The sequence below is a fragment of the Chiroxiphia lanceolata genome, chromosome 3, assembly GCF_009829145.1.
Source record: "Chiroxiphia lanceolata isolate bChiLan1 chromosome 3, bChiLan1.pri, whole genome shotgun sequence".
NCBI classification, from domain to species: domain Eukaryota; kingdom Metazoa; phylum Chordata; class Aves; order Passeriformes; family Pipridae; genus Chiroxiphia; species Chiroxiphia lanceolata.
Genome location: NC_045639.1, coordinates 79326202 through 79353428, shown reverse-complemented (window position 1 = coordinate 79353428; position 27227 = coordinate 79326202). Strand labels below are relative to the sequence as shown.

The window sequence follows — 27227 nt, the reverse complement described above, 5'->3', positions numbered from 1 at the left end:
AGCAGAGAGTGCAGCCCACCAAATACTGCAACATTTCAAATCCAGAGACGCTTTTGCTGTGCTGTGGAAGGAAATGAATGTAAAAGGGTTTGCTATTGTGCTTCATGAGGTAACCAGGCATTACAATTATTAACTGGTAGGCTGAAACCCTGTATAAATGACCCGGCTTCCTGCAGGCATCACAGTTTTAAAACAAAACCCGCCAAATGCTATATTTGTTCCAGTTTTCCTTCTCCTCCCCCACCCTGCCTTTTAATTTCTGGTATTCAGACATGCAATTTTTCTGCAATCACCTTGTTTTTGTTCTTGCATGGTTACTAACAGATCTGAGGATTATGGTGGCTTTTGTTCTACTGCTTGGTGTTCACGTTTTATCAGTGACGTCTGCTCAGCTCAACAATGCAGGTTTCCAAGAAGAACCAGCCACTGCTGAGCTGGAAAAGTTGGTCCCCTCCCATCCTCCACAAGGAGCAGTTAACTCTCCTCTCAGTGGCCCAAAAGGTTAACTAGGCTCTGTAAATCCCACCAGAAAAAAATCGTAGGCATTTGCCTTCTTGCTGAGCTTTCATGTCTGCTATGAGCAAAAGTAAATGGCTCTTTTAGTCCCTAAAGGAATGTAGGCTCAGGAGGAGTGACCTGTAGCAAAGAGGTCAAGGGCAAGGAAAGATAGGAAGGTTGGGCAAAGGAATCCCAGTGCAGCCACAACCCCGCCCCTGGCTCCAGGTTACCCTCAACGAATTGACTTTCTGCTTCATGCATGAGATTTTTAAGATCTACCCAGAAAGCAAGGGGTAGAATATGCCATCTATCCTAGAAGCCCCAGAAACACTCTTCACGTAGAAAAATTATCGCCTTTCCAGCTTGACATGTGACTTCCAAGGAGGGTGGAAGTTGGAACTTTACAGCTATTTGTGTGTGTGTCTACATATGCTCACGTGCACCCACGCATGATAGTGTGAGAAAGAGACTAGATAACGTGAATGTGTGTGAAAGGGATTGAATCAGCCCCATCTGCTCCGAAAAGATCGCTTTCTCCTTGGATTTCTATTACTATCGTATCCTTGCCACACTAGAGTGATTCTAAAAGGCTACAGCTCTGGCAGACAGCATCATTACAGCTGCTCAGATTATTAACAGCATAAATAAACTCTCAGAGACACTACTAAGAAAATATTAACTACAATTATCACTGTCTGATAAAATCATGAACAGCAAAGTGTTATTCTGCTGCCTCAGTCACGAATGTGCCGTGAGTAATGAAAACCAGTTTATGTATATACTGAAACATCCTGGAATTGGTTCTTGCTATTTTATTTTATTGTATTTTATTTTTTTCAAAGATCAAGCAGCACAGGTTGAAGCTCTGTATTTGCAGAATTCAGTGTACCCTGCCTCCTTTCCCGCTGTATATAATCCCATTAATTCCAAGTGAACAGAAAGCCATGCCCGTAGCCATGCACACATCTGTTGGAGGAGGGAGAGGAGGCAGTGTGCAAGCTACCAGCAGCAACTCTAAAATCTCCGGATTGACTTTTATTTTTGGGCCTCGCTGCTTTTTTCCCCGAAATGAGGTGCAAGGTTCCACATGATGTCAATGCCATTTTTGCTGAATGGATACTCCTTGCCTTCCTCTTTTCCACTGCTTTGGCTTTGTGAGCTTGTTCTCCTCCTATTCCCCAGTGATATTCTCAAGTCCTGTCCGTTCTTGAGTGCAGTGGGGAAACTGGGCTTGGTTTCTAATTAACAGAAGTTATTAATTCCCTACAAGCACTGAGGAAAAAGATTCTTAATTGTGTGGAGAGCAGGACATGGGAGAAGGAGCCTCTCTCCCCATGTCCCCAGGCTGGGCTACAGCCCTAGCACCCGAGCAACACCCTCTTTGGCAGTCATTTTGTCTTCTTCACTGTCTATTCTTTATTGGAACTCACTACAAAGAGGAGAAAGAAGCTACTTAGTGCTGAAACCACTCACTGCAGGGCAGACATGATGCTGAAGCTCCAGTTTGGACAGACTGTTCTCATAGTCCCAGTGTGCGAGAGACTGCTGCCTTCTGAGCGAGGCCTTGTGGATTAGTAACCACCCTTCCCACTGACACCTTTCATATCTTCCCAGGAAAGAAGGGTGATGGTGGCAGGGTGACAAGGTGAGAGCAGGAACACTATCAAGCTGAACACTCACACTGGGACCTTTCTGCCTAAGCATGTGAGGCCAGCCCAGAGTGAGAGGGTCTGTCAGACTCCTGGGGAAAGGGCCACATCCCTGACAGGTATGAAGGAAAATCAGCAAGATGATGGAGAGGGCAGCCGCTACTAAAACAGCCAGAAAGGAAGACAAAACAGCAATGCTGAGTGAGAGAAAAGGGAAGGGGGCATTTTGTAAAACAGCCTCCCCTCAATCTAGGCCAGAAAAATCCTGCACTGTACCCTTAGTGTTTTTATCCCACTGCCCTTCTTTTGTGCCCTTTTTCATCATCTCTGCAGCATCTCACACTCCCTGCCTGGTCTCTTTTTCTCCTCTGCAAGCATTCTGTTCTACCAACCCCCACTCCTGTGCTTACTGCCAGCTCCTATCCTTCTATTTGCACACCCCGGGGCTTTTCTTGCTTGCATTGGGATGACGGTGACAAAGGAAGAGAAGTGGGGTGCAGAGGCAGGAGCAAACATCATCTTCAAGTGTTCCCCTCTGCCAGCTGTGAGGCAAGGACAACAAGGAGGTGGGGGACCTTCTCCCTTCATACAAATCACTGCTGGAATGAACCTCTGCTCCTGGGAGGGGAAGAGTCGAGCCACAGCCTTTCTCACTGTTTTCCCTCCAGCATCCTCCCTCTCCCTCATTCTCAGCAAGTGGCCTCTTCTGGCCACTGAAGCAGGTTGGATGTGGCTTGCCCTGAATAAGTGACCTACATTAATTTCTCTTCTTTAATTAAAGTGTTCTTCTGTGAAACAATTTATAAGAACTTCTTTGCCAAGGGAGAGAAAACAATGTATTGTTCCATACATGTTTTCAAAAACAAAAATGCTCTCTCCAAATGAATTTTGTCCCCCAAAAAGCCTCTGTGAAAGGCAAAACATGGAGAATGGTAAAGGATTCGCTGAAGAAGAACTGAAGTTCATTTTAAATCAGTGTACCATGTACAAATGCTGTCTTACAAATAGGATTATTTAATTTGAACCTTACATCTGTCAAGTTCCATTACTTCAAATGGAGCCTGTCGTTTCTTGACTTCATTATAAATCAGGGTTATATTACAATTTATGTTAGGTAAAGTCACTGCTTCCACAGGAGGCAGCGAAAAAAAATTACATAGCAGTCAGTAAATAGAGCAAAGTCATTGCACTGTTCTTGAAAGGCAAAAAGTCATCTTGCTAAATGAGGGTCCGAGCTGTCCTGTACCAAGACTGTTCCTAATAAATAAAAGACCTCTGGGAAAAGTGCTGAGCATACGCTGGATCTATTTTCAGCTTGCATCAGCAGCTGCTGCCCCTGGGATCGCATCTTTGCTCATACCCTACACCATATGTAATCACTCCAGTGCTGCAACCAGTAAGATAATGAAAGAGCATGGCATAAATCTATACTTGAGTGGAATGCTAAATGAGAAAAATAATGCAAAAAAGGGGGAAATAAACCACATTTTCAAGTCATTAGGAAGAAAGACTTTGACATATGAAGTGTTGCAACCATTAATAGCACTTATCATATAGAGTGGAGACAAAGAGACAAATTAATCAAACTGACAGAACTGGGACATTTTATGCTAATGCAGGCTCCTGGGTTTTCGTTTGTATTCCTCTGTGTCTGGAAAACTGATACCATTACAGGGCAGGAAATTGCATGAATAACATGCAACAGATCATAAAAATTCACACACAAAGTGCAGAAACACTGCCAAAAGCACTGTAAAAACAAGGCTAGAGACCTCAACAGAGAAGCTACCAACAGCTAATGAATGCAAATAAGTACAGGAATATTTCCCATCCATGCATAACAATGAGACATAGGCTGTGACTCCAGAGTCTCCAATAGTGTAAGTAAAATAAAGCCTGGAGAGCAAACACGCAGATAGCTGGGGGGAAATGCTGGCCAACCCAGGGTCTGACTTTGTTTTTGCAGCCAGCAGTTTAAAGCCACTGGGGAACTGGCATAGCTAAGTGTCGCCTCCATCTAAAAGTATCACTATGTTAGATTTAATTGAACGTTTCAGGTAGAAGAGGGAGGGGAGGAGGATGTAAGAGGAAATAAAACAGAGCCACAAAACAGCACATAGTCACACAAACCAAAAATCTCCTTGCCCCTGTGTAAATCCACTGCACATAGTAAAACTCTCACAGATAAAGACATTTAAAACATCATTCCTTTGGGAAATACAGAATGTGCTTGCTGTCCAAAGCCACAGCCATATTGCAAGGGGCAGGAAATTGCAAGAACTACAGGAATGCAGGGCAGGGCATGGTGTAATGCAGGATCTTGCCAAGGTTCCTTCACTTGCCATAGAGACTTCTCAGGGACCTTTTAAAACTCCTGGCAAAACAGACAACTGAAACTGCAGAGAGCTCATTAGCCATATAAACTCCAAATGACAAATACCTTCATTTTATGGGCAGCCACAGCATTTCTTATCGCTCTCTGTTTTTTAAAAAAGTGATGCTTCCCCCTTTTACGGTACCTACAGCACAAACCTAAAGGGAGGACTAACTCTGGGGGATAAAAAGAGTAAAGCTGATGCCTTTTGAAGATGAGTCATTTCCAGCACTGCTCTCACCTTTCCCAGAATAGAATGATATGCAGCTGATAGGATTGAGCAAGAGCATTTACGTGCCAGTACTACATGCATAAAGAGGGTGTGGAAATGCGAGATTGCTCAGGGGTGCCTGCTTTCCTGAAGACCAAAAAGAGTTCAAGTCCTTCCCACATTTGGTGCTGGAAGACCCCATGTTGAGGTTGGTAGGGCAGAAGCTGGTTCACCCCAGCAGAGACAGGTATGGGGAGCACACAACTCAAAGTCCAGCTCTCCATCCCTCTCCAACAGATCACTGTGGTGGTTTTACACAGTTTTAGCCATGTGAACAGGATTTATCTCCAAACCTCAAAATTTCCTTCTGTTCCTTTGATCACTAGTAGAGTGTCTCAACAGAGTGCTTGGCATGGTATAAAAAAAATGGCACACACACACAAAAGCAAGCTAGCCCCAAAGCCTTCCAAAGGCAATGACGGAGTAACCTTTGTTCTAAGGGGAGAAATTAGAAACAGGCATTTGTGAATTCTTGTAAATATACACCCATCTGACAGATGGACAAGGACTGCAAGCTGCAAATGGAATTACTTTCTCCCTTCCCTTAAATTTAAAAAAAGAATGATAGCACAGACAATTAGTTACAAAAAAGCCTCATAAAACCCTTGACTTTAAGAAACTGTAGTATCGTGAGGAAAATGATTTGGTCAAATAGTTACTACCATTTTGATTTCTTCTGCTCTTTACAATAGCAAAGACACCTTTGAAGTCTCTTAAGAATACATATGACACCTGACCTTTTCTTTTCCTCTACCTGCAATCAGAGCAGTTTGGGAAAAGAAAAGCCTAGTTAAAAGAGAATATTTAGAGATGTCTTTACTGCCACCTTATCATTCAACCAAGAGGTAGAACACAGTGACAAGAAATGACCATGAATTCTCACAGCCCTTTGGCTATGCAATTACTCTGCAGAAAAGCAGTTACAAAACCAAACTGTAACTTCATCAAATAATTCAGATTAAAACTGTATCTGAGAACTAAGAAGGGAGTGCAAGAGCAGATGATGCAAACAGTCTGGGACCCTGAGGCTGGGAATGACTTGAAACCCTCTGAAGAGGAGTTTACGTGTGCAGCACTGGTCCGCCCTACAGAGCTGCCTGCAGAGGTCCAGCACAGCTCCTTCTAGGGTCACCTTGGCTGTGTACCACCAGCTGAAGACAGAGGCCAGAAACATGCTGAAATGCTTATCTTTAACAATTTACCTGCATATGCTCTCTTAACTGAGTCTTCCAATTGGAGAGTTCACACATAATAGTGAAATAAATCCTGTAAGGGAAGGATTAGGCTCATCTTTGAAAAGGAAGCAAAACCAAACCCAGCCTGAGGTAGCCCTTAATGAGCGTTCTTCTCAGTCGTCCAACTGCAAGATACATTGAAGACAGAGAATGAAGAAAGGGATTTTGTAATTTAAAGGTTTATGCCACTACTGAAAGGAACTCCTTCTGCTTTTTGAATGCTATGATGACTTTGTAAATGCGAACATGTTTCTTTGTAGAATGTCTCAATGCCTATATATGTCACTTCCTTGGACAATGGTATAGATATTATTTAACCTCAGTGGCTACTGCTTACATAAACTGAGCAAAAATGACAAGGATAGATGGCTCTTACAAAAGACAGGCAACTCTCTGTTTTTCGTGCCTTGCATTTGACAAATTAATTCAGACATTTAAAACACAGCCATTAAAACATGGTTTGATGTGTCCAGTCTCCTGAAAACTAACAAATTCAAGGAATAGACAGAAACTGCTTGATTTGGCTTTATGTCCAAACAAAAATGCCATATGCAGAAATCCATCCAAGGTACAACATGAAAATCTGCAGTCAGATAAGAATAAGGTAAAAAAATAGCTGAATTCAACAGGCAGATGGAATGGTTGGAGACCCATTCACCTGAAGTCCAGCTTCCCCTTCCGGAAGCAGAAATGAGCACTAGTCCTCTATGGAAATCATAAGGGAAGTTGTCAGGTTTTGTCTCTCCCCAGGTTTTTCCTGTCTTAAAATGGTTACTGGCTCTAACACTGTCCTTTGAAAGAAACAGTAAATAACTGGAGCTTATTCTGTTTTTACTTGACCAAGAATCTTCTGACAGGAAATTTTCTCTGAAGGCTGCCTGTGTATCTGGGGAGAGAGGTGGCTAGGCATGTTGTACTACTGCTGTGTGGTCAGAGATGGAAAGATATTTTGCTTTCAGAGTTGTTTTAAGACATGTTTCTTACTAGCTGCAGGCCCTTGAAACAGAGAACCACAGGTCTGAATTTCAAAGGTAAGCAAAAACCCAAGACATTTCTCTGCACAGCCAGAAATGTAGTCTGACAGTCTCACAAAAATCCAGGAGAACTTCATCAAAAGTATTTTTTCCAGAAACTAAGAACTGTACTAAAGTTTGCATGGACAATCCTTTTTTTCTTTAAATCTATTTTTTAAACCTTGAAACACTACTACAGACTGCATTCCCACCCATTCTGGGAACAGAGAGTACGAGGTATATATAGAGATAAGGGAATTTGGTCCTATTGCAATTCATAGCAAGCAAATTTCAAGTAGAGTATTATCATGTGTTTGAAGCCCAATACACTGGATGCCTACACCTCTTTATGTTCCTTTCTGTGTCAAATCATTTATTTGGATGGTCTTTTTGAATTCTTTTTTCCTGCCCCTATAAACCCACCTCAGCCCAGCCTTTGGGAAGTGCATCTGACACTGTAGGAGCAGAAGGAAGCACTGAGAACCCAACAGTGCCCCCGAATCCATCCTGGCTCACACCTGCCAAATCCCTCTGCAATCGTTACAGTAAGTCTGTACACTTCAATTTCTCTAAAGTATAGTTCTGAAATGACGAGCAGCAGTTGCTGCTGAAGTGGACCAGGTGCAATATATACTCAACTAAATATGGTTACTTCAACACCAAAACAAAGGTGCCCAGTTTTTGAGGTCCTGAAAACCTACAGCTCCCATTTGCCAAGTCTGCTTAGCTCTCTGTGGAAGAGAACAAGTCTTGCTAGGTACCTGCTCGCCCATCATTTGGGATAAATGCCATGCACAAAATCTAAAATAATACTTTTCTTATTTTTAACCTTGGTCTGCAACTGCTGTCACTTAAGCAAAAATTCCTAATTAAGCACCCTCAAAGGGCCTCCTGGTGAGGGACAGGAAGTCTGTAGCAATTCACAGGCATCTTCTGCTCTGTTCCATGCCTCCAAGTCTACTTTCATGTTGAATGTGGTAGTCTCAGCAGTTGCTGTCAACAGGAGTGCACAGGACCTCAGGACTGTGCAGGGAGAACAGGCAGAGGACACAGAGTAAAGCCCATCGGTCACCCAGGACCAATCAGTCACATAAGGAAGCAAGTGGCTCCATCCTACCCTGATCATCTTGAGAAATGCTGCAATTAGTCCAACAATCCCCTCAATGCCTTCTCCAGGGTTAAAAGATACAGAGGGAAGAAAATGAGACTGAAACTCTGGCTGAGGATGGATAAGCTGAAGCTCTGGGTCAGGTATACAGGCTGCTCTGGAGCCAGCAGCTGTGCCAGCTGTGGGTCAGTCTGTTCATCTCCTTTGAGGTAATGTGAACCAGAGCATTTAGAGAGAGGTAAACATTGCTGAGGGGTTCACACAAGGTGATTTAATCATCAGTGACCTGATGCACAGATCTGTGCTGTAATTCCCATCTGACGCATCAACTTCCACCCCAGCATTTGCAGAGAGGTGATGACAGTATTTTATTTGTTCACAAGAGACCTCAGAAATCTGCTGCTGAAGGTTTTATGTTACCATTATTTGACTCCAGAGCTGATACCTCTCAATTCCAGCTGTTTGGTGACACTTTGTTTATATATTGGTTTTACTGGAAGTGCTAGTATTGCAGTTTTCTGCTGTCCTCAGTCCAGCCATGGCTATTTTGACTGCGGACCCCCAGATAGCAGCAGGGTGCCATTTCAATTAGGAATTAAACTTCTCTTCACCACATAGTCTTCTAAAGGCTTCTAAATTAAAAAAAAAAGAAAAAGAAAAAGAAAATATTTCAACTACTTCTGTGTGTGGGAAACAGACAGTTACACTTAACTGCACACTTTGATGCCATCAACTCTTATAAGGTTAGACTAAACTGAGAGACAGAAAGGTTTATTAGCAAATCTGATCTATGTTATCTTAGGATATTAAATTCCACTCAACTACACCTGTACTGTGCACCAAATTTCTTAAAAGGGTGTCTGAACTTTGTCCCTCTCAAAGGCCATTTGCCTTACAGTTACGAAACAATGTGCAGTCATACACATCACTGACCAGTCTGTTGATAAAAACACATGCCAAATTTTTCAGTTGATTTTAATCTGGCTTCAAAACAACTGCCACTGGCTCTCATATCTTTCTCCAATAAATTACAACATGCTTCCTAGAGATATGTCTGATACTTTCTTTTCATTTAAGTCTTAAAACAACCACACAAACCCCCTCTTAAGCTCTTTCAGAGAAATTAAAACTCATTGTTAAAACAAACCACATCTGGACTAGACAGATCTGTAGTTTGACCAACCACAGCTGCCCCTATTTATTTAGTTTATTAAAGTAAATAAAATGCCCAAGGAATAAGCTTTTAGCAGTGTTAGAGTGTACTGGGACTTAAAGAGGTATTTGCTGTCTGTCTCTCATCAAAGTGGGACAGATGAAAATTCATCACAGCACAAAAATCCTGCAAGAAACCACCCATTTTGCTCTTCAGAGTTCACATCAAATGTAACAGAAAGCATGTGTCTACTTGTTCCTCTAAAAAACCCAAGAGCCTGCCTGTAAAATTCACAAAGAGCATCTAATTCCCAAATCCTAGTATGATTCAATTGCCTTTTGCTCACCTAAAACCTGTATTTCACTTCCAAATTGAACCATATTTCCTAGCCTTAATGTTTGTTGACTGCTGCAATGTATCATTTGAATACATAGCTATTCCACCCCATAACATGCTCAATTTCACTAGTAGCTGAGAAAAACAGTCAGTCTGACATTATTCACCAGGGAATCCTTGTCAGAAAGTGCTGTATGAAGATAAAATCTTATTTTCTTTGGGTTTTGGGAACACTAATAAAACAAAGCTAGGTACCGCGATGAGAAAGTACCTTACAAGTTGTGGTGTCTGATGTGGTGAAGCTCATGGGTGTCTTAACTGGGCCTTATCTGTCTGTTTAGTCAAATGGCAAATGCTCAGCCTGTATTTCTGGACTCTTAAAAGAGCAGATACCTAGTTTGCAGTCATTAAAGAAATTCAAAGAATTTTTTAGAGGGAGAAAAAGCAAAGGTAAGAGAATCATTAGTGGAGGGGGAGGAGAGGGGGAGATCTTTCAGTCTGCGGTGCCAGAATGCTCATGGTGCTAAGACACAGTCATGGCTCAGCCATTTCATTTTCATTCATGCCCACATACATATTTGAATTAAAAAAAAATAAATTAAAAAGCCCCAAACAAAAATAACCCACCTTGTGTTGCACATCCTTATTGCTTCTGTTGATGCCATTAGCATAGTTTACCTGTAGGACTTACTCATCAGGACATCTCTTACATTTCAGATTATGTTTGTTATGTTTGACTATGAACGTTTCCACACTGCAAACTGCCTTTTCAATAGCGAGTGCAATCACAGCCAATCAGCCCAATTTAGCAGTAGCAGCAGGCAGGAGTCTAACAAAGGCAACGAAATTGAGTCCACTTATTGCACTGGAGAATTTTATTCTGCGCATTCATCTCTGTATCCCCTTTGAGAGTACATTTTTATATGCCTACTCGAATAAATAAATAAACTGTACAGCTACTGTCAAAGGGAGGCAAAGGAGTTATTGCAAGATGTTCTCTCCTCAACATGCATGTATGCATGACTTTTGTTTTGCTTTTTTAAGCCTAGCTCTCACCATAACATAGATGTATTTTGCTTTTCTCCACTGGTGAAGATCAGAGAATGTTATGAATAGCAAGACAGCCCTCATCAGAAAATAATGGAAGTTACACCATATGGAATGAAAAGTATGTGGCTAGGTTCTTCATCATATGTGAGGCATGAAAAATCAGGCGGTGCCTTTGCAGTGATACATGGATGGAATTTCATATCACATCTTGAAGATTTCATTTCTGTTTTATCGCTCACCTTCTAGAAACAATGTATGTCATTGTACTGTGCTACATAAGCAACACACATAAAACAACATCCATTTCTGCCTCGTGATTTCTCCTGAATTAGTGTTCTGTCACGTAAGACCTCAGACTACCCAAATGCTCAGTTGTACTCTCACTACAGAGCTGCAGCCTCCAGTCATCCTTCTATGCGGTCAGTGTCAGCACTGTGAACCAACACAAAAACAACACATTCCCTAGGAGGAATTTAGAAAAGCAAAGACCTAACCGTCTATCCATATGGACTCCTTGAAGTGGTACAGCTGCAGTAACGTTGGGGCATAAATGAACTTGAAGCCAGACTTTACTAGAAACCTCATGGATATAATCCTTTGCCACTACAAAAAGCTCCACAGATGAAGGGAATGGTGGCTTTCAGAAAGGCTTTCAGGTTCCTGCCACCTCCTGAGCCAAAATAGAAATAATTCTGTCCAGTGCTGCAATTCCTGTGAGGAACATCCATGGCCAATAGTCATGTAACGAGAAAACCACATTAAAGCTTCTCATTCTCTAAGAACCTTAGCTACTCCTAATATATCCCTGTGGTGCCGACGTAAAAGGGTCTTATGTTGTTCCCTACTGCATAATAACATCCTACAACTGGGAAAAAACTTCTTGCCGTCTTACTCCTCTTTCCCACATTTATCACCTTTTCCACTCTATGCTCCTGTGCAGAGCACTCCCAGCTCAGTCCCTTCGTTCCTTAAAGATACTGTATTTATACATATAAAGAATACATAGAAAGGAAAGATTCAAAGTAAGAGAATACTGTTTATTTCTACAGAGATAAAAAGGAACAGTAATTGCCTTTAGCCAGCAGAGTATGTAACAGTTGACCTCCTGTATCCTGTCTTTGATTTTCTCCTCATCGCAATCATCTTTTGTTGGCTAATTCCCAGCATTTTTCCCTCAGGCTGGCAGGTTGGCATGGATGGTTAGCAGCTGCCAGTATTTCTCCTCCTCGTCAGCTATGAGCCATGCTAATGTTAGATGCCTGGCTCAGTCCCACCCAGGGTGCCACATGCCTTCGCTTTCCAACATACTCAGCTTTTGCCAGCCTTGAATACGAATTGAGGTCCTGTCCTGCCTTTCTCCTTGCAAGGATTAGCCAACCGTGTGAGGGAGTTAACTCATGCCAACTGAAGAAGCAGATGACAAATTTCACAGGGGAAATTTCACAGGTAAATTTCACCTTGTGGGGAAATATCAGGTTTCACAGCAGTCATCAGGGAGCAGTAAAGGACGTGGAATAATTCAGCCTGTGGTGTGTGCTTACATCTACTCTGAACATCATTCTCTTAATAGTAAAGAAAAGAGCTGTGTGGAATAACAAAAAAGTTCCTCAAGCACATCCCACACCCTCTTCCTAAAAAGAGATGCCGCTTCCCTTTGTCCGTTGGAAGAGACAATTCAGTTTCATCCTTTTGAAAGGCAACATTTCTAGCAGATAGTTCATTGCACTAAAAAAAGTTACCACTGTTTGAAACAGATTCAAGAAATTCGAGGGCTACAGGTAAAACTAATCAAGCTACTCCAGAAGCAAGTTTCTAAAATAGCAGAAAGGCTGGTATTAGGCATGGGCTAAAGAAAGCTTGTTCTGCTGCTTCAGAAGACTTGTGTTTAACTTCGCCAGAGAGAAAGGCATTTGATACTGTCATGGCTGCAATGACCAGGTGAAGGTTTTTTTCAGGTGCAAACCCCCAAGTCAAAAAAATGCAAGCAAGGTTGAGAATCTCATTTCTAACCTGTAGGAATCTAATGCCACTGAGGTGTTTTACTTGTTGCTGTTTCTGCATCTGTCTTTTCACCACGTAACTGCAATCTCAGCTTTCAGAAAGCCAAGTGATGCTCCTCTGTCCAGTGCCCGGCTTTCAGCTTGCCCATGCAGACTCGCTGTGCACTCCTATTAGCAGAGTCAGGCAGGTAATAATAGCAAATAAAAAGCCTATTCGACGAAGCACTGGCTCCTTCTCAAGTAAAGTAGAGTACCACTACAGCATGAATGACTCAATCATCTACTCAAGAGCTATTACTTGCAGCGATGAAGCAATGTTAATTGGATAAAGGCCTGCTGCCAGCTAATATTGGCATGACCTACAATACCCCTGGCTGACAGCCGTGTCTCTCTCTCTATCACACCTTTTTTTGTAATCTGGATGGGAAATGGAAACCATTAAAAAAGCCTCATAAGTGCCATTTAACTTCTTATCATAAATTAAAAACTTAATTAAGTGCCTTGTTAGAGGAAGGAAGACCGGTTTTCGTGATTAAATAAAACAAAACAACAGTTAGGGGTATGGAGTGAATAACCAACTTTACAGCTTTAAACTCAGTTTTTTGAAAGTTTGAATTTTGGGTTGTGTTTAACAGCACTTGCTAGAGGAAAACTACATAAACGCTAAAAAATACCCTGAGTAAAAAGCAGGTTCTAGTTGTTTAGCAAAATTGCAGACGAAAAGCATAGAAGTCAAGAGCTAACGGGGTCCTTTTTTATTAGCTGTAGGCAGCTGACACTCCATTCCTGTAACTTGCAATGAGGGCTGATAGTTCACACACAACAGCCACATTTGCGCCCTTATTATGCAGCTGTTTTTCCAAGTGCTTCTCTACACACTGAAATACATTATTTTACAAAAGATGTGGTACAAAATCAAATTACCATGGCTAGCACTAAAGAGTTTATGGAAACTCTCCAGTCAGTGCAGAATTAGCTCCATACTGACTTAGTTTGATTAGGTAAAGGTTTAAATGGAGGCACATTAAGTCACACTTGAACTGACCTGAAATGTCTAACACAAAGTTTTGCAGAGTGTTTAAAATCCTCTAAATTCAACTAGTCCCAATTCTGTGTGTGCACAATGTCTCCCTACTGAAATGACTGGCGTATCATAAGGACTGCTCTCACTTGCAATTGGATATAAACAAGAAATAATATAAAAAACATCTGTTTGCTGTTTAGCTAGACAACAGTTAACAATCTTGGGATGCCAGATTAACAAAAAGACCCCAACATGCTATGAAGGAAAAAAAAAGTCTGCAGTTTAGACTTCAGAGGCAGATTTACTGCTTTGAATAATCAGAAATAAGTTCTTTTGTTTTGATGTTAAGCTCTCTCTCACCAACAAAACATGAATTTAAAAGCTACACATATAAAGTTTTATCCAGCTCCAACATCAAATCTTTGAGAAATAAGAATAATGATGGCCTTTCTCCACAACATACTTCAGCAGTTTTCAAACCATGCCAGAATTTAAAATGCAATGCTTGTATGGTTGACTTAAAAGTAGCTTAGTGAATTTATGAATGATTGTCACCTTTGGAAAAGTTTTGAACAATGAAGACTATATTTAAGAATTATTTTCAATCTCCACTTTTCTATAATATTATATGCCAACATAAAATGTCTCTCAGTATGAAAAAAGGATTTGCTCAGGACACTCACTTTCAACTTCTGTTTGAAATCTTTCAATTGGAATAATAACCCCCTACATGACAGAGTAAATCAGTTTCTGCATATACCTCTAGAAATAACTCATGGGCTGCCAGAGCTCTGCAGACCACGGACTGAAAACAGTAGCCTTGGGAAGAGTTGTTAGCTAACCGAAAAAAACCCCTGCTAACTTCTTTAAATGCCATATAACTAAGAGAGTGTTTCCTCTGCTTTATCAGCTCTTAAAAACCAGGAGGGTTTCAGTTCCTCTCATGGGGAGCTCTGACACTGTTGGAGGTACTTCCCTCACCTACGCACAGGCACCTACCAAAGCGCAGCACTCTGAAGGTGAGCAACACCAGAAACAGAGACATGCACCTTAACCAAGGAATAACTGAGAAATAACAAAATGCATCAGGCAGCTCTCCTTATCCCAAATGACTAGTATTTGTGAGGAAATTATTTAACTGACCACGTCACACACAGTTATTCAAACAAGGTAGCCACCAAGCAAATTAAGATTCAATGCATTTAACAGCAATTAACTTGCATATTCTTTTCCAGGATGAGACAGTTAAAAGCACACGGCAAAGTAACAGTGGTGGTCTTAGTTGAGGCATGACAATTTCAAGATTCTGGAAAAAACCTTAAGAACTAGATTCACTCCTTCTGCAACTCCACAAACTTTACTGGAGCTGTAACAGCAGCCAGTGTAACCCTAAGTCACTAAAACTTTTTGATCTTTCATTGAGATACATTCCAAAATGTAAAACTACAATATTCCATTTATCCAAAGGGTATTCACTTAAATAGAAATAATTTACGGTTGGACTGGAGGACTTTTTTCTTACATAGCATCTCATATAAAACACATAGACAAACCACTGTATTTTAAATCCTTACTGTTATATGAACATAGGACTGGGTCACCAAGTGCAGACACATCATGACCCCTCCACCACCCTTCTCCTCCCGCTGGCCTGAAGCTCAGCACCTCACCACTGCTGGGATTAAAAATCTCCTAATTTCCAATCTATTTTTGCTAAAAGCCAGTTGAAACCAATTAATGTTTGTGTCAACAGTGTCCTTTAGTATTAAAGAAAAACTCCTCCTCTCAGCTGTTTCAGCTGGTCTGCCTACACGGTAGCAGGTCTTAGTTGTCACACCAGCAGTATGAACCTGCAATAGTCCTTTCTATCCCTCCTTCAGGCCAGGCTCATTCATCTGAATATCTCAGTCACTCTTGTACATGCTTAGTTGAATTTGAACTATTTTTCTTCATCTAACAGGACCTGAATTATACAAGGAGTCTTCACAAAGGCTTTGTAGAAGAGCATTGATAGTCTCCTGCCCCTTCATACCTGTGCACCCTTGAGCATGTTTTGTCACCTCTCTACTCCTACCCTTGCTTTGTGGTGAGAAAGCTATGAGATACTGACTGAGACTCAATTCTTCCATTGGAAATTATTAGTGGACACTGTAGAATCATAGTGTGCATCCTATCATGTCCTTTGTGATATCTCTAAACTCCTATGCAAAATGTCTGGGTTGAAATGTCTTCATGAGTAATAATCAGTGTCAAGACTCATGAAGTCACAGTCGGTGACCTACTTCTAATGCTCTCCAGCTTATGCCATGACAACATCATGATGCTGCTGAAGTCTCTGGAGAGCTAAACCAGAGGGGAAAACCGATGTGTGACATTTTGGGACCTGTCATCATTTAAAAACACACCATGCCTCTTCATGGGCATTAAGCAACTGATGGTGAAAAACCCTCTGTATGCCAGAGCACTTACCCACTGAGCAACTGCTGTGCTGTGCCCTGGGTACATCATCAACCTTCTCATGCCAACCCTCCCAGCTGGAGACACCAGGTAGGCACTGCTGAGGCAGTGGGTGATGGCAGCTCTGGTCAGCAGGCACACACCTCCTCTCTGCAGGCAGCAAAGCCACCGGTATGTCCTACGGTAGCTGTGCTGTCATGCCAGTATGGCTGTGAGGAAATTACAGTGGGGGTGGAAGCCAGCCAGTGAGATTTTGTGGTAAAATAAAGTAAACTTTCCAGTGAGGTATGTATTTTCTATGTCCCTTGGCTTCCTGTTGTGGGAGCCATGCTGCATGAGAAAAACCCTGCTTTCTGACAGACTGTGTTCATGGTTTCTTGGTGGAAAACACAAGGCCTGAAGCAGTTAAATCCCAAATTCTTTACGAGGGGAGGTGACAGGAAGCAAGGCTGGATGAGGTGCAGGAGAAGGGAAATAGGAGGACGAAGATATGAGCTGCTGGAGAGGAGTGGACAGCAATGAGACTCCAACAACGTGACAGCTCAAATGATTTTTCAACAATAACCTGCGGTGTAGCAGCCACATTACTCCTATCAAATTTCCTGTCTGGAAGAGCAGAAGAATATCAGGGTCCTAATAACACCCTGAATGAGGCTGTGGTAATTATGCATTTGGGTACAACTCCCTTGGTGACAGTGACAAAGGCGAGCTGAAGCATCTTAAAGCTCTGCCACCACAATCTTTAGGAGTTATCGCTAGTGAGGAAGGCTGGCATAGTGTGAACACGTCCATCCTTCAGCGATCTGCAACCCACCCAAACACAAAAAGCACATCCTGCAGGGCAGGCACTGACACCTGTGCCACACTCCCTTCAGCCACCTTAGCAGACCTCAGAGGTCTTCCACACCACATGGGAAAAAGGGGGCTGATTTTTATGGTGGGGGCACGGTGACATACTGTACCTCTTCCGGCAGGCTGACCACCAGATCATTTTCCGTCTGCCCTACCAAGGCCTGCAAGAAGTACTCGCTGCAGGCAGCCAGCACAGCCCGGTGGGCGCGGAACTCCTTCCCCTCCACGATCAGCGTCACGTCACAGAGAATGTCCTGCTTCCGCTGGTCATTTAAGCAGAGGAGAATATTGGTACAGTGCACCGTTGACTCATACACATACATGGGGGAGTCAGTCTTCTCATCCACAGACATGCCGTTCACACCCTGCAGGGGACAAGGAAGAAGAAAACACAAACAAGGTGGTGAGGAGCAACACAGTCGGTGGGTGAATGTGGTATGGTGAGATGCTGCCTGATATCCGGATAGCTCAGGACCAATGGCCAAGCAGCCCATTAATATTTAAATCCGAGAAAGCTGCTAGGGAAAGATATCGGGAAGGGTATTTGATACCACCAGATTTCACCTTGCCATGCTTCCATTACCTACTCACCCTCTCAGACTTCCCCTCTCAAAACCAAAATAGATAGTTTAGACAGACTGCAAAGTACTTTCCCATTCAACCACCCGCTATGCATCTCCAATTTCCAATTTAGTAGAGGCAATAACATGGGCACATTGGAAATTTTAGAAGATTTTAGAAAAAAAAGCAAGAGTGCCTTTTGGGTCTTCTAATAGTGAAAAAAAAGGGCTTTGTTCTTGCTTCCAGTATTTTCAGATTAAAGGGGAAAAACCCTCAAAACCCCCTCAAAACCCCAGTCTATTCTCCAGTGGACAGGCAGCACTACACATTTACACTGAAGATCTTCGTTCAAGTGAAAAGCAAGGTGGAACTGCACCCAATGAAGACAAGCCATTAACTACACTGACTTAATTTCTCAATCAGAATTTTAAGCCTTAAGGGGAAGAGAAAGATGTTTAGTGGCTCCAGAAGAAATGTATTTCCATGCACGGCTAAAGCAATGTACCTTCACCAGTGATTTAGTGCCATTTACAGAAACGTAAATGTTTCTGACTCCAGACCCACAGACCCAAGAAAATCCCTTGACCTGTATGGAGCTCTGCCCTCTGTGCCCCCAGACAGTACATGGGTGCTGGGGCTACTCCTGCCGCAGGTAAGTCTCTCCCTTCTGACAGCTGAGCAGAGGTTGGAAGGATGGATGTAAGACATCCATTACACATCCATTACAACTGTCTGGGTTAGGAAGTTCTCAGCCTGATGTTCTGCAATTTCTGACACATGCAGAAGTGGCAATGCCTCTGAACACGGGGACTGGATTAGCGGTGGTGAGGTAGAAGGGATCAAGCTTTCCCAAACACCCAACATTGCATGAACTGCCTTTGCACTTGAACATGTTGAAGCAATTCTTTTATCCAACACTTCTTGCCCAGCACCACACTGAATTCTCTTTGCATTATCTTCCCATTTCAACTTCTCTGAATAGGAAAGTGTAAAACCCTGTGCTGTGTCTAAACACACTGTATAGCCCAAAACAAAGGAAACATAATTGCTTTAGGACTTGCATAGGAAAAAGGATTATTCGTATGTCTTACTCTATCTGCTGTTGAAGGGGAAGTTGTGCAAATGCACAAAACTCAAGTATTTTTAAGGAATTATTTTTCCTTATTGTGAACAACTGCCTTCTGAGAGGTAAGATTCAGAGGCATTAAGGTTAAGGGCAACAGATGACTAATTTTTTGTAAGTATCTGACTACTGTAGCAAGCTAAAACAAAGTTCCTCCTCTCCTACTTTTAATGTGCATCTTTGCAGCATTTTCCTTTGCTAATGTAATATACAGGTACATGAGTAGACACAAAATGACTTCAGACTATTTCTCTTGCCATGAGTTCAGACTAGGGTAACATTTTCCTACAGTGTCATTCGAAAGATGTTAGTAATCTAGACAAGAATGGACTTCAGAGGACCCATTTGTTACTTGCATTTACTAGACTTCTCAATGAACTCCATCTTCCTACCTTTATAGGAGTATTTTTAAACCAGTGGCTATGATGACTCTTTCTACAAAATTTTTGCCAACAGTACAAAACTGCAATATTACTGGAAGTCTTAATGGAATGCTTACAGCTTCTCTTTTACTGGTATTTTCAATCTTCATGCTGACTCATGCTACACTTTTGAGTACTCAGCTGAAATGCTTACATGAACAGAAAAAACCCACAACCAACCAACACAGACTAGCCCTTCACCTCCTTAACATCTAGAGAGAAAATACATAGCTGCTTATTGATCTGTATACAGGCAGGGGAGGGAGACACTTGAGGGGGGTTATACCAGTTGGATTTCTTAAACAGAAGAAGATTATTTTTTTTCCCCTCATCAATTGAGACTAATGAGAAGAATTAACAATCATGTTATTAGCACTCCAGTAAGGTAAAAGAGAAAATGACACTTAGCTCATCTCACTCACAGCTTTCTGTATAACTGAACTGATGCTAATGATAGTGTTATAATTACGTTCTAAGTGGTCACTCTTGCGTGCTATGAAATGCAAGAATTTACAAGAACAATCTAGTGGGAAAACCTGAGAGCTGCAAATGACAATGCAAAGGGGAAAGCAGTAAGCTTTTTTCCCCTTTTATTTTCCAGGCATTTCTTATGCCTGTAATATCTCAGATGATGAAAAGAAAGGACAAGAAATCTGAAACCTGGCAAATAACGAACAGAATATCAATTATATTCTCAGTCCCTTAAAAAACCCCCCACGAAAACCCACTGTTAGCCTGAAATTGCAATCTTTTCTTACAGTAATAGTGCAATTTGTGTGAATCAAACCCCGAATTACTTGGTTACTAATTAGTAATTTCCCACTTTTTAACTACAGCTCTCATCAAGTGTATTTTTTAAAAAAATCTGCTGCATGCACTGTGAAGTGCTGAAAATACTATGGTGTGTTTCCCCTCTGGTGAGCAAGCCTGCCTTCTATGTTAAAACTCCGACCAATGCGGTCCTGAGATGCTGGAGCAGTGACCTGCACCATCCGCTCCAGCAGATCTCTAGCCACCCTCCTGGGAAGGACCTCCACCCACTTGCTCGTATCACTGCTCTTTCCCAAGGCTACTCTTGTGACTCTGGAGGCTTCCCGAGGGTGGATCCACACCGTGCCCCTTCCCACAGCCACTGAGAGTCCATGTGGATGCCCTGGCTGGCAGCTGCAATCTCAGCCTGACACAGACTTCCCCCTGGCCCTGCCCCTGGCCGCTCCAGGAAGCACCCTGAGCCCTGCATTGCGCACAGGGAAACTGGGGCTGGGCTACAGCTAATAGGACCACCTATTTATCAGCTTTTAATGTTTCAACACAAGTGATTTACGGTCCTTCCTTTTCCACGATCTGCCATCGACCAAATGACCTCCAGACATGAGGTGTTTCCTCTCCAAGAGGGCTTTATCCTGCAGGAAAGGTGTAAGATGATGAAACCCTTCACTGGGAAGTATATTGTTCGTTTTCACAGGAAAATGGTTTAGAGGGCAAAGAGAAAAGGTCACTGTAGGACTTTGGCACGAAGTAGCACAAAAATTAACAGATTTCAACTTTTTTCCCCCCTCTCCTCAGAATTAAAAAAGCAGGGATCTGGTATTATCTCTGAACTCTGAAGCAAGTTGGCTGCAAGCCTTTTACACAGTGTTAATTAAACTGCATAATTTTTTGCTGAATTCAGTATTATGCTGAGTTTGCAGAACCTTCTTCATGGAAATCATTGCTACACACTTGGTATTTCTTCGAACAGAAGAGAGAATGCCTTAGCAAGCCTTTCTCTGGCTCAAAAGAACACGCTGTGCATTTGTTTGCATATAGGTCACCATGCTGCCAGAAAAAGCGTCTTTGAAACAAAAGTTTCCAGAAACTGGCACAAACTATTGTGAGCAAGGAAAGCACCATTGAGACCTAGCCAAAACAGGTTGCTGGTAAAGGCCAGCAACTGCAGTGAAGGGAACTGGAACGCTGCTTACACTTTCCTTCCATGGTGATGGGTGGAAGATCCCACTGAGTCCTTTGGCATGGGCAGCGTGGAGGAGGCATATGAAACCTCAGGAGACCAAAAATGTTGCTCATGGAACATCTGAAACACTCTGGTTTGCAGCACGCTGTCTGTACTGTCTGGCGCTCATCCAAAACTCTCCAGGAACTCATAAATGCACTGACTGAGCTGCTACCAAAAATACATTACCTATCACAAAAAACCACCTCCTGCCTCCCAAGACTGGAGCACAGGCAATGTGGTGTCTGTTTTTAAAGGGAAATATGAGGGAAGAGAAAATCTTATCAAGACAGACCAGAAAGTCCTGCGTCAGAACTGGGCTAATTACGTGAAAAGGTAAATCTTGATCGTGGCAGAATTACAGAGCACTTAACCAGGGAAATTATCACTGTGACAAAGTAGCATGGCTTCTGCAAGGGAGAGTTATGTTTCTGATGGGCTCTATTAGAATTCCTGAAGTGTGTCAAATTAGTAGTGAGGAACACTGGTACATGTCATTAGTGTTGACTTTCAGAAATCCTTTGACAAAACCTTTACAAACGGCTGTTAGAGAAACTCAGTTGTCATAAGATGAGAAGTTGCATCAGTCTGGAAACCATTTAGGATAAACTGTATTCAACAGAGGAAGGACACAGGGGCTATGTGGGCTATTTTCAGCAGGTTAACAGTGAAATTTCTCCAGAAACTGGCCCACATCTGCCTATGGTCATGCTGTGCAACATGCCTGAGCTCCTCTGATCCACAGGAGGGTTGGCCACACTTAGTACCAGGTCCTTTCCAGGACATGTGTCTGGATGTCCTAACAGAAGCCTACCGCTCCTACAGCAAAGCCATTGAGAAGATAGAGCCAGACACTGGGAGCAATTTGAAACAACAGAGGTTTAGACTGGACATAAGTAAAAACTGAGGAACAGGTTGTCTGGAGAGGTTGTCATCTCCATCCTTAGAGATTTTCAAGATCACATTGAATATAGTGCTGAGCAATCTGCTCTGATCTCAGAGCCGACCCGCTTTGAGCAGGAAGTTATGTATCTCCACAGGTCCTTTCCAAAAGAAACTATCTGATGATCCCACACTGATTAGTGACCTAGAAATCCAAAGACCATGTCAGAGAGACTGAAATTGATAAAATTAGTTCAAATGTCAAAGGTAATAGAGATTGTCAGGAATTTTAAAAAGACTTATTATAAGAAAGAATTAGGCACTAACAAGGTGACACACTAAATCCAGAACACTCTGTTCTACAAAGGTGGCAATCAGAAAAGAAATAAATTATAGAATGATTGAGGTTGGAGAGGTTGGAGGAGTCCAGCCTCCCCGTTCAAAGCAACAGGACTGTATGCAGAAGGGTTTTGAGTCTCCCCAGACCACCTCTGGAAAACCTGTTGCAATGTTTGACCACCATCACAGTAAACCACAGACTCACTGACCTGGAATCTCAATTCCAATTTGGAGTCTCTCACAAAAAAGACAGACTGGAGACAGGCAGACTGTCATCACCTAGAGAGAGATTTCAGAAAGACAGAAATATTCTAAAAAGGAGATGTATTTTCTAGTTACTTCTGGTGCAGTACACTGTTGTGTAGCATCTGGATCTGATTACTGATGTTGAAACAAGGAGAAAAGAAATCCTCAGAAGATCATTGTCAAGGAAAGAGAAAAAGCCCTTCTCAATGTGCATGATCAATTCAATAGACACCATACAAATAATACGAAATAAAAAGGTCAAAGCAGCACTGCTATTTATTGTTTCTAGTGTTGCAAACAGGAGAGGGCACACAAGTAAAAGAAGTAAGACAAATGTAGAGTTTCTAAAAAAGAAGGCCTGTGATTCCTGACCACTGAAATGAACTGAAATTGTACCCTGTACTCATAGCAAGATGCTTGTTTTGTTTTCCTTGAGAGATTTCACAGTCACTGCAATAAACCATATGTACAACTGCATGTTACTCACCACATATGTAAAAGAATTAGTTACTCCGAATAAAAATATTCAGCGGCACATTACTGAGAGTACAAGGGTACACAGATGAAGGGTACATGGGATATTTACATGCTCCAGCATACTGTCCAACAACAAACGTGCCTCTATTATCCATCTTTCCTGACCTACTAACTACTGCGTCAGAAACAAATTATTTAATGGATGTCAACATACATGAAAACCCAAATCTATCACCTCCACACACGCCGCCTAGACCTCCTCACCCCCTCCATCCCCAGCTTCAGGAGATGGCGATGGGCATGCTGCCCAGAGCTTCCCTCTCTCCAACAGGACTGAAGTTGCATGGGACCAAGTTGTTGAAGGCAAGCGATAGAAAACATCTGTCTGAAGATTACACGCGGTGGGTGTCACTGACACCAGGGGTTCCTGCTCCCACTGGCTCCAGAAGAGCAGTCGGTTTAACACACGAAAAGCCACATGACATTAAGTTTAACTCATAAAAGGTGCATTAACGGCAGCAGAAGCATATTTGTAGTCTATCCATGGCAAAACACCAGCAAGGAAGGAGATGGGGGAAAAAAGGGACCTAAAGGCATCATCTTATCCCATGAAACAAAAGCTCATTTGTATCCTAGGAGGTATAAACAGGACATTACATCTACAATAACACACAGAGGACTCCCAACAACTTCACAGCAAAGGTCTGAGAAGGCTTATCAGTATCTCCTCATTATGCCTGTAATGTTACATTTTAGTACAGAAACCAACAAATAACTGTGATTCCTCATTTAAGAATTGCAGTAACTGACCTGGTGTGAAATGAACCACAGGTTTTGCTTGGAAGCATGAGCTGGAGATCAAATTATATTCTGCTATGTAAAGTGACTCCTGGCTTTCTCCTGATTGTGTTAAGAGAGGATAAATACTGAACTGGCTGTATTTCTAGTTCCAGTTCACATTCTCCCAGTCGGCTCCACTATCAATAAAAGAAAGAATCTTAGGAATAGTTTGAAGTGGCTATCTTGAATGCATCTAAGGCTCTTTGGTCAGAAGTAGCTGGAATCTGCACCACAGATTTGCACGTAAACATCTCACAGTATTCCTGTTCAATAGGATGCAGAGTGTGTGAAAAAATGGTCTTTTGTTCTGACATTTTCTATTATTTTTTCCCCCTAACAATTTAGCAAAAGATATTCAGAAAAAAATGGGGAGAATGACGATAAAATAATGAAAAAAGTTGAAAGTAACTTTACTTCTGAAAAATGGCAGCAAAAGCACATCAGACTTGACAGTTTTTAGGGATAAACATGCACTGTTTTTAAGTGGCAAGTGGGAGGAAAATAATTTTCCAGGCTTCCTTCCCCATCTCCTAATAGTTTTTCTATGAAAAGACTAATTCTGTGTAATCAACACTTTGTTTTTAAAGAAAGTTATCAATAACTGACACTTCAGAGCTTCTAAAATGACCATCCTTATAATTGGTTATTACGATCTCTCAATTATAGCTATAACAACAAAGCATATGATTATATTGTCACTGCTTTCCTTTAAAAAGAAACTATTGAAAGGCCTAATGATTAATTCACCATTTTTGAGAGCTCATTGTAATGACAGAAGACTATATACAAAGGTCTCTTCAGTGAGCCCATTATTCAATTAATAAATGCTGAATGCTGAGCAGTCATAGTCATATGAAACTCCCAAGAATTGTGTGAATTTTTAACCAATTAATTATCAATTACAACATCATAAAACACTAGCACAAAAATAGAAACAACGAAATTTAATTATAGATTATTCTTCTTAGTTGCTGCAAATACTATACAAGACTGATTTTGATTAATAATTCATACAGCAATAAAGTATCAGGAAAGATAATTATACTGTGCCACAATTCTCACACTGATTTCTGTAATTACAGATTACAACAGTGTTAGCAATTTAAAAAGGTTAGGGAGCAGTAGTAATTTGCTATGTCATCCTCAGCAATATTAATGTCTTCTTCTGTGAGCACCCCAGATAATTGAAAATAGACTAGTGAGCTGCCAGGCTACATGGACTTGCCTCCTGCCGAACATACTGTGGGTGCCAGGGCCATTAGCAAGATTGTCTTAAGAAATGAGCTTTTCACATTGTTCAAGTAATTTCTGCTGTAAAGCACAAGGTACACGGACAAGTGGAAAAGACAGTGTAGAGCATTCCTGGCTGGCAGCTGTAGACGTGTGCTGCTGCTGATAGTGATGGCTAGCCCTTCTGACCCTACTGCATGAAACACAACCTTCACTTGACCGTGAGTGGCAAGGTGGATAGCTAAAAGAAACCCAAGAGAGGATTTAACCACAGGCCTTCTAGAGAGGTAGGTCTGGTTGGGCACACAGCAGGGCCCAAAAGACATCTGCTAACATCTCCTAAAGGCAAGAATTCCAATTGCTGAGGAGGTTGCATGGCTCCAAGACATTAAGCGTCCACAGCCCAGGGAACACCCTCAGAATTGCTGAACAGCTGCATGTGGACAAAGGGTCACAAACTGGTCCCTGATGAGCTACACCACAGGCAGTCATCAAAATAATCAGTGCCTGGGCTGGCTGCAGGGCTGGGCCATGAGCCCCATTTCCGTACGGCAAGCTTCACATGCTTTCAAAATACAGATGAGAATACTGGAAATTCCTTCTTAAGCTTAAACTGACACGAACAGAGTCCTGCAGACTGTGGAATGGCTGTTTTTGAACAGCTCCTATGCCGTCACAACTTTGATGTAGGAAGTAAGTCCCACTGCAAAGTCACTCACTGGTTTTATTATACTGGACCTAGACCCTACAGCACAACTGGATAGATAATAAGCAAAAAAAAAAAAAAAAAAAAAGAGGCACTTTGATCCTGCAGACCTTTAAACAGAACTGCTGAATATAACTTTCATCTGTAGCATTTTGGTTACTTACAATGATTTTGCTATTGGCAGAATGCACACACGAGCAGAAATGTACCACAGCTTCATTTCTACAATGAATCTTTTTTTTTTTAAAAAGTACTGTCAGGATGCCTACAGTCTCCATGATTAATGTTTATTTAAACCCCAGGTGTCTCCTCTAAAGAAATTGCGCTTCAGGTTGTTCAGAGATTGGTACCACAAGGAGGCAGGGATTCCCAGTGGAGGTTGCTTTGAAGAGTCCAAATAGATTTATGTTCCATATACAGAAAAAACCTATTTCTTGACTTCAGAGGGTTATGTTGTTATTGTCTTTTGAGAGAGTAACCCAGATGAACAAGGTGATGATAGCTCGCAGTCTTCAGGGACTTCAGTTAACATGCAAATAATGTTTACATACAGTACATGCATTGACATACACATTCTATGCAGGCCTACTAGGCAAAGTATACATATGCATCTTTTTATGACTCGGTAAAAATTGTATAATTATACTACTAATTTTCCTACACTCAGTGAGTCAGGCTTAGTGTAACATGCATTTTCAACATTCTGTAAACACTGATGATGCCCACAGGAGAGAGGCATGGTAGACGGGTGGGGGAAGACACAGAATCATAGAGTCACAGAATGGTTTGGGTTGGAAGGGACCTTAAAAATCATCTAATTCCAAGCTCCCTGCTATGGGCAGGGATACTTTCCACATAGACCAGGCAGGAAAATAGGAGGAACAACAGAAAAACTGTCCTTGCTCCTTATTTCTCAGAAGCTACTCAACTGACATATATTAGCATGGAAAGTGAGAAACACAGAAGATCTCTTTCCTGATAAGGTCTCCTCTCATGGCTTTCGCATTGCTCTTTACAGTAGTTGACTATGGTGAAGGAGACCGGAACCAAGTCTGCTACCCAAAATAGCTTATTCAAAGTAGAATGGGGAATGCCCAACACTGAAACACTGCCAGGAAACCACCAAGCACAACAAACAACATATTATGTTTTTCTGAAGCAGTCAGTGGCTTCAGGACCTTGGGGAAAAGACACAACAACCTTTTGGATTGTTCTTGGATAAACTGGATTGCCACATTAAAAAACTGAAGATGGAAAAATGAATTAGTGATTTGTTTTTATTTTGCCTTCCAGTTTGGTGAGCTCTCTGAAGAAGTTTAAGGTCTCCACACAAATGGAGGCTGGAAATTCTGGTAAAGGCCCACTGATTCCTTTGCTTTAAATTAGTA

General features: G+C 41.9%; 1 protein-coding gene across 9 annotated transcripts in view; it reads right to left on the bottom strand.

Moving 5' to 3' along the window:
- BACH2 (BTB domain and CNC homolog 2) overlaps positions 1 to 27227 on the bottom strand; it is a 190011-nt gene that overhangs the window by 30777 nt on the left and 132007 nt on the right. For 4 of the 9 annotated variants that reach the window (XM_032683381.1, XM_032683380.1, XM_032683383.1 and 1 more), the window contains 2 exons: positions 20451 to 20529; positions 17131 to 17385 (listed from right to left, as the gene is read on the bottom strand). In XM_032683381.1, coding sequence (XP_032539272.1) covers positions 17131 to 17385; positions 20451 to 20529 — 334 coding nt within the window. Of the gene's footprint in view, positions 1 to 12697; positions 12856 to 14394; positions 16608 to 17130; positions 17386 to 20450; positions 20530 to 27227 lie in introns of those variants that run through there. The other 5 variants (XM_032683388.1, XM_032683387.1, XM_032683384.1 and 2 more) reach the window with 5 other exon arrangements.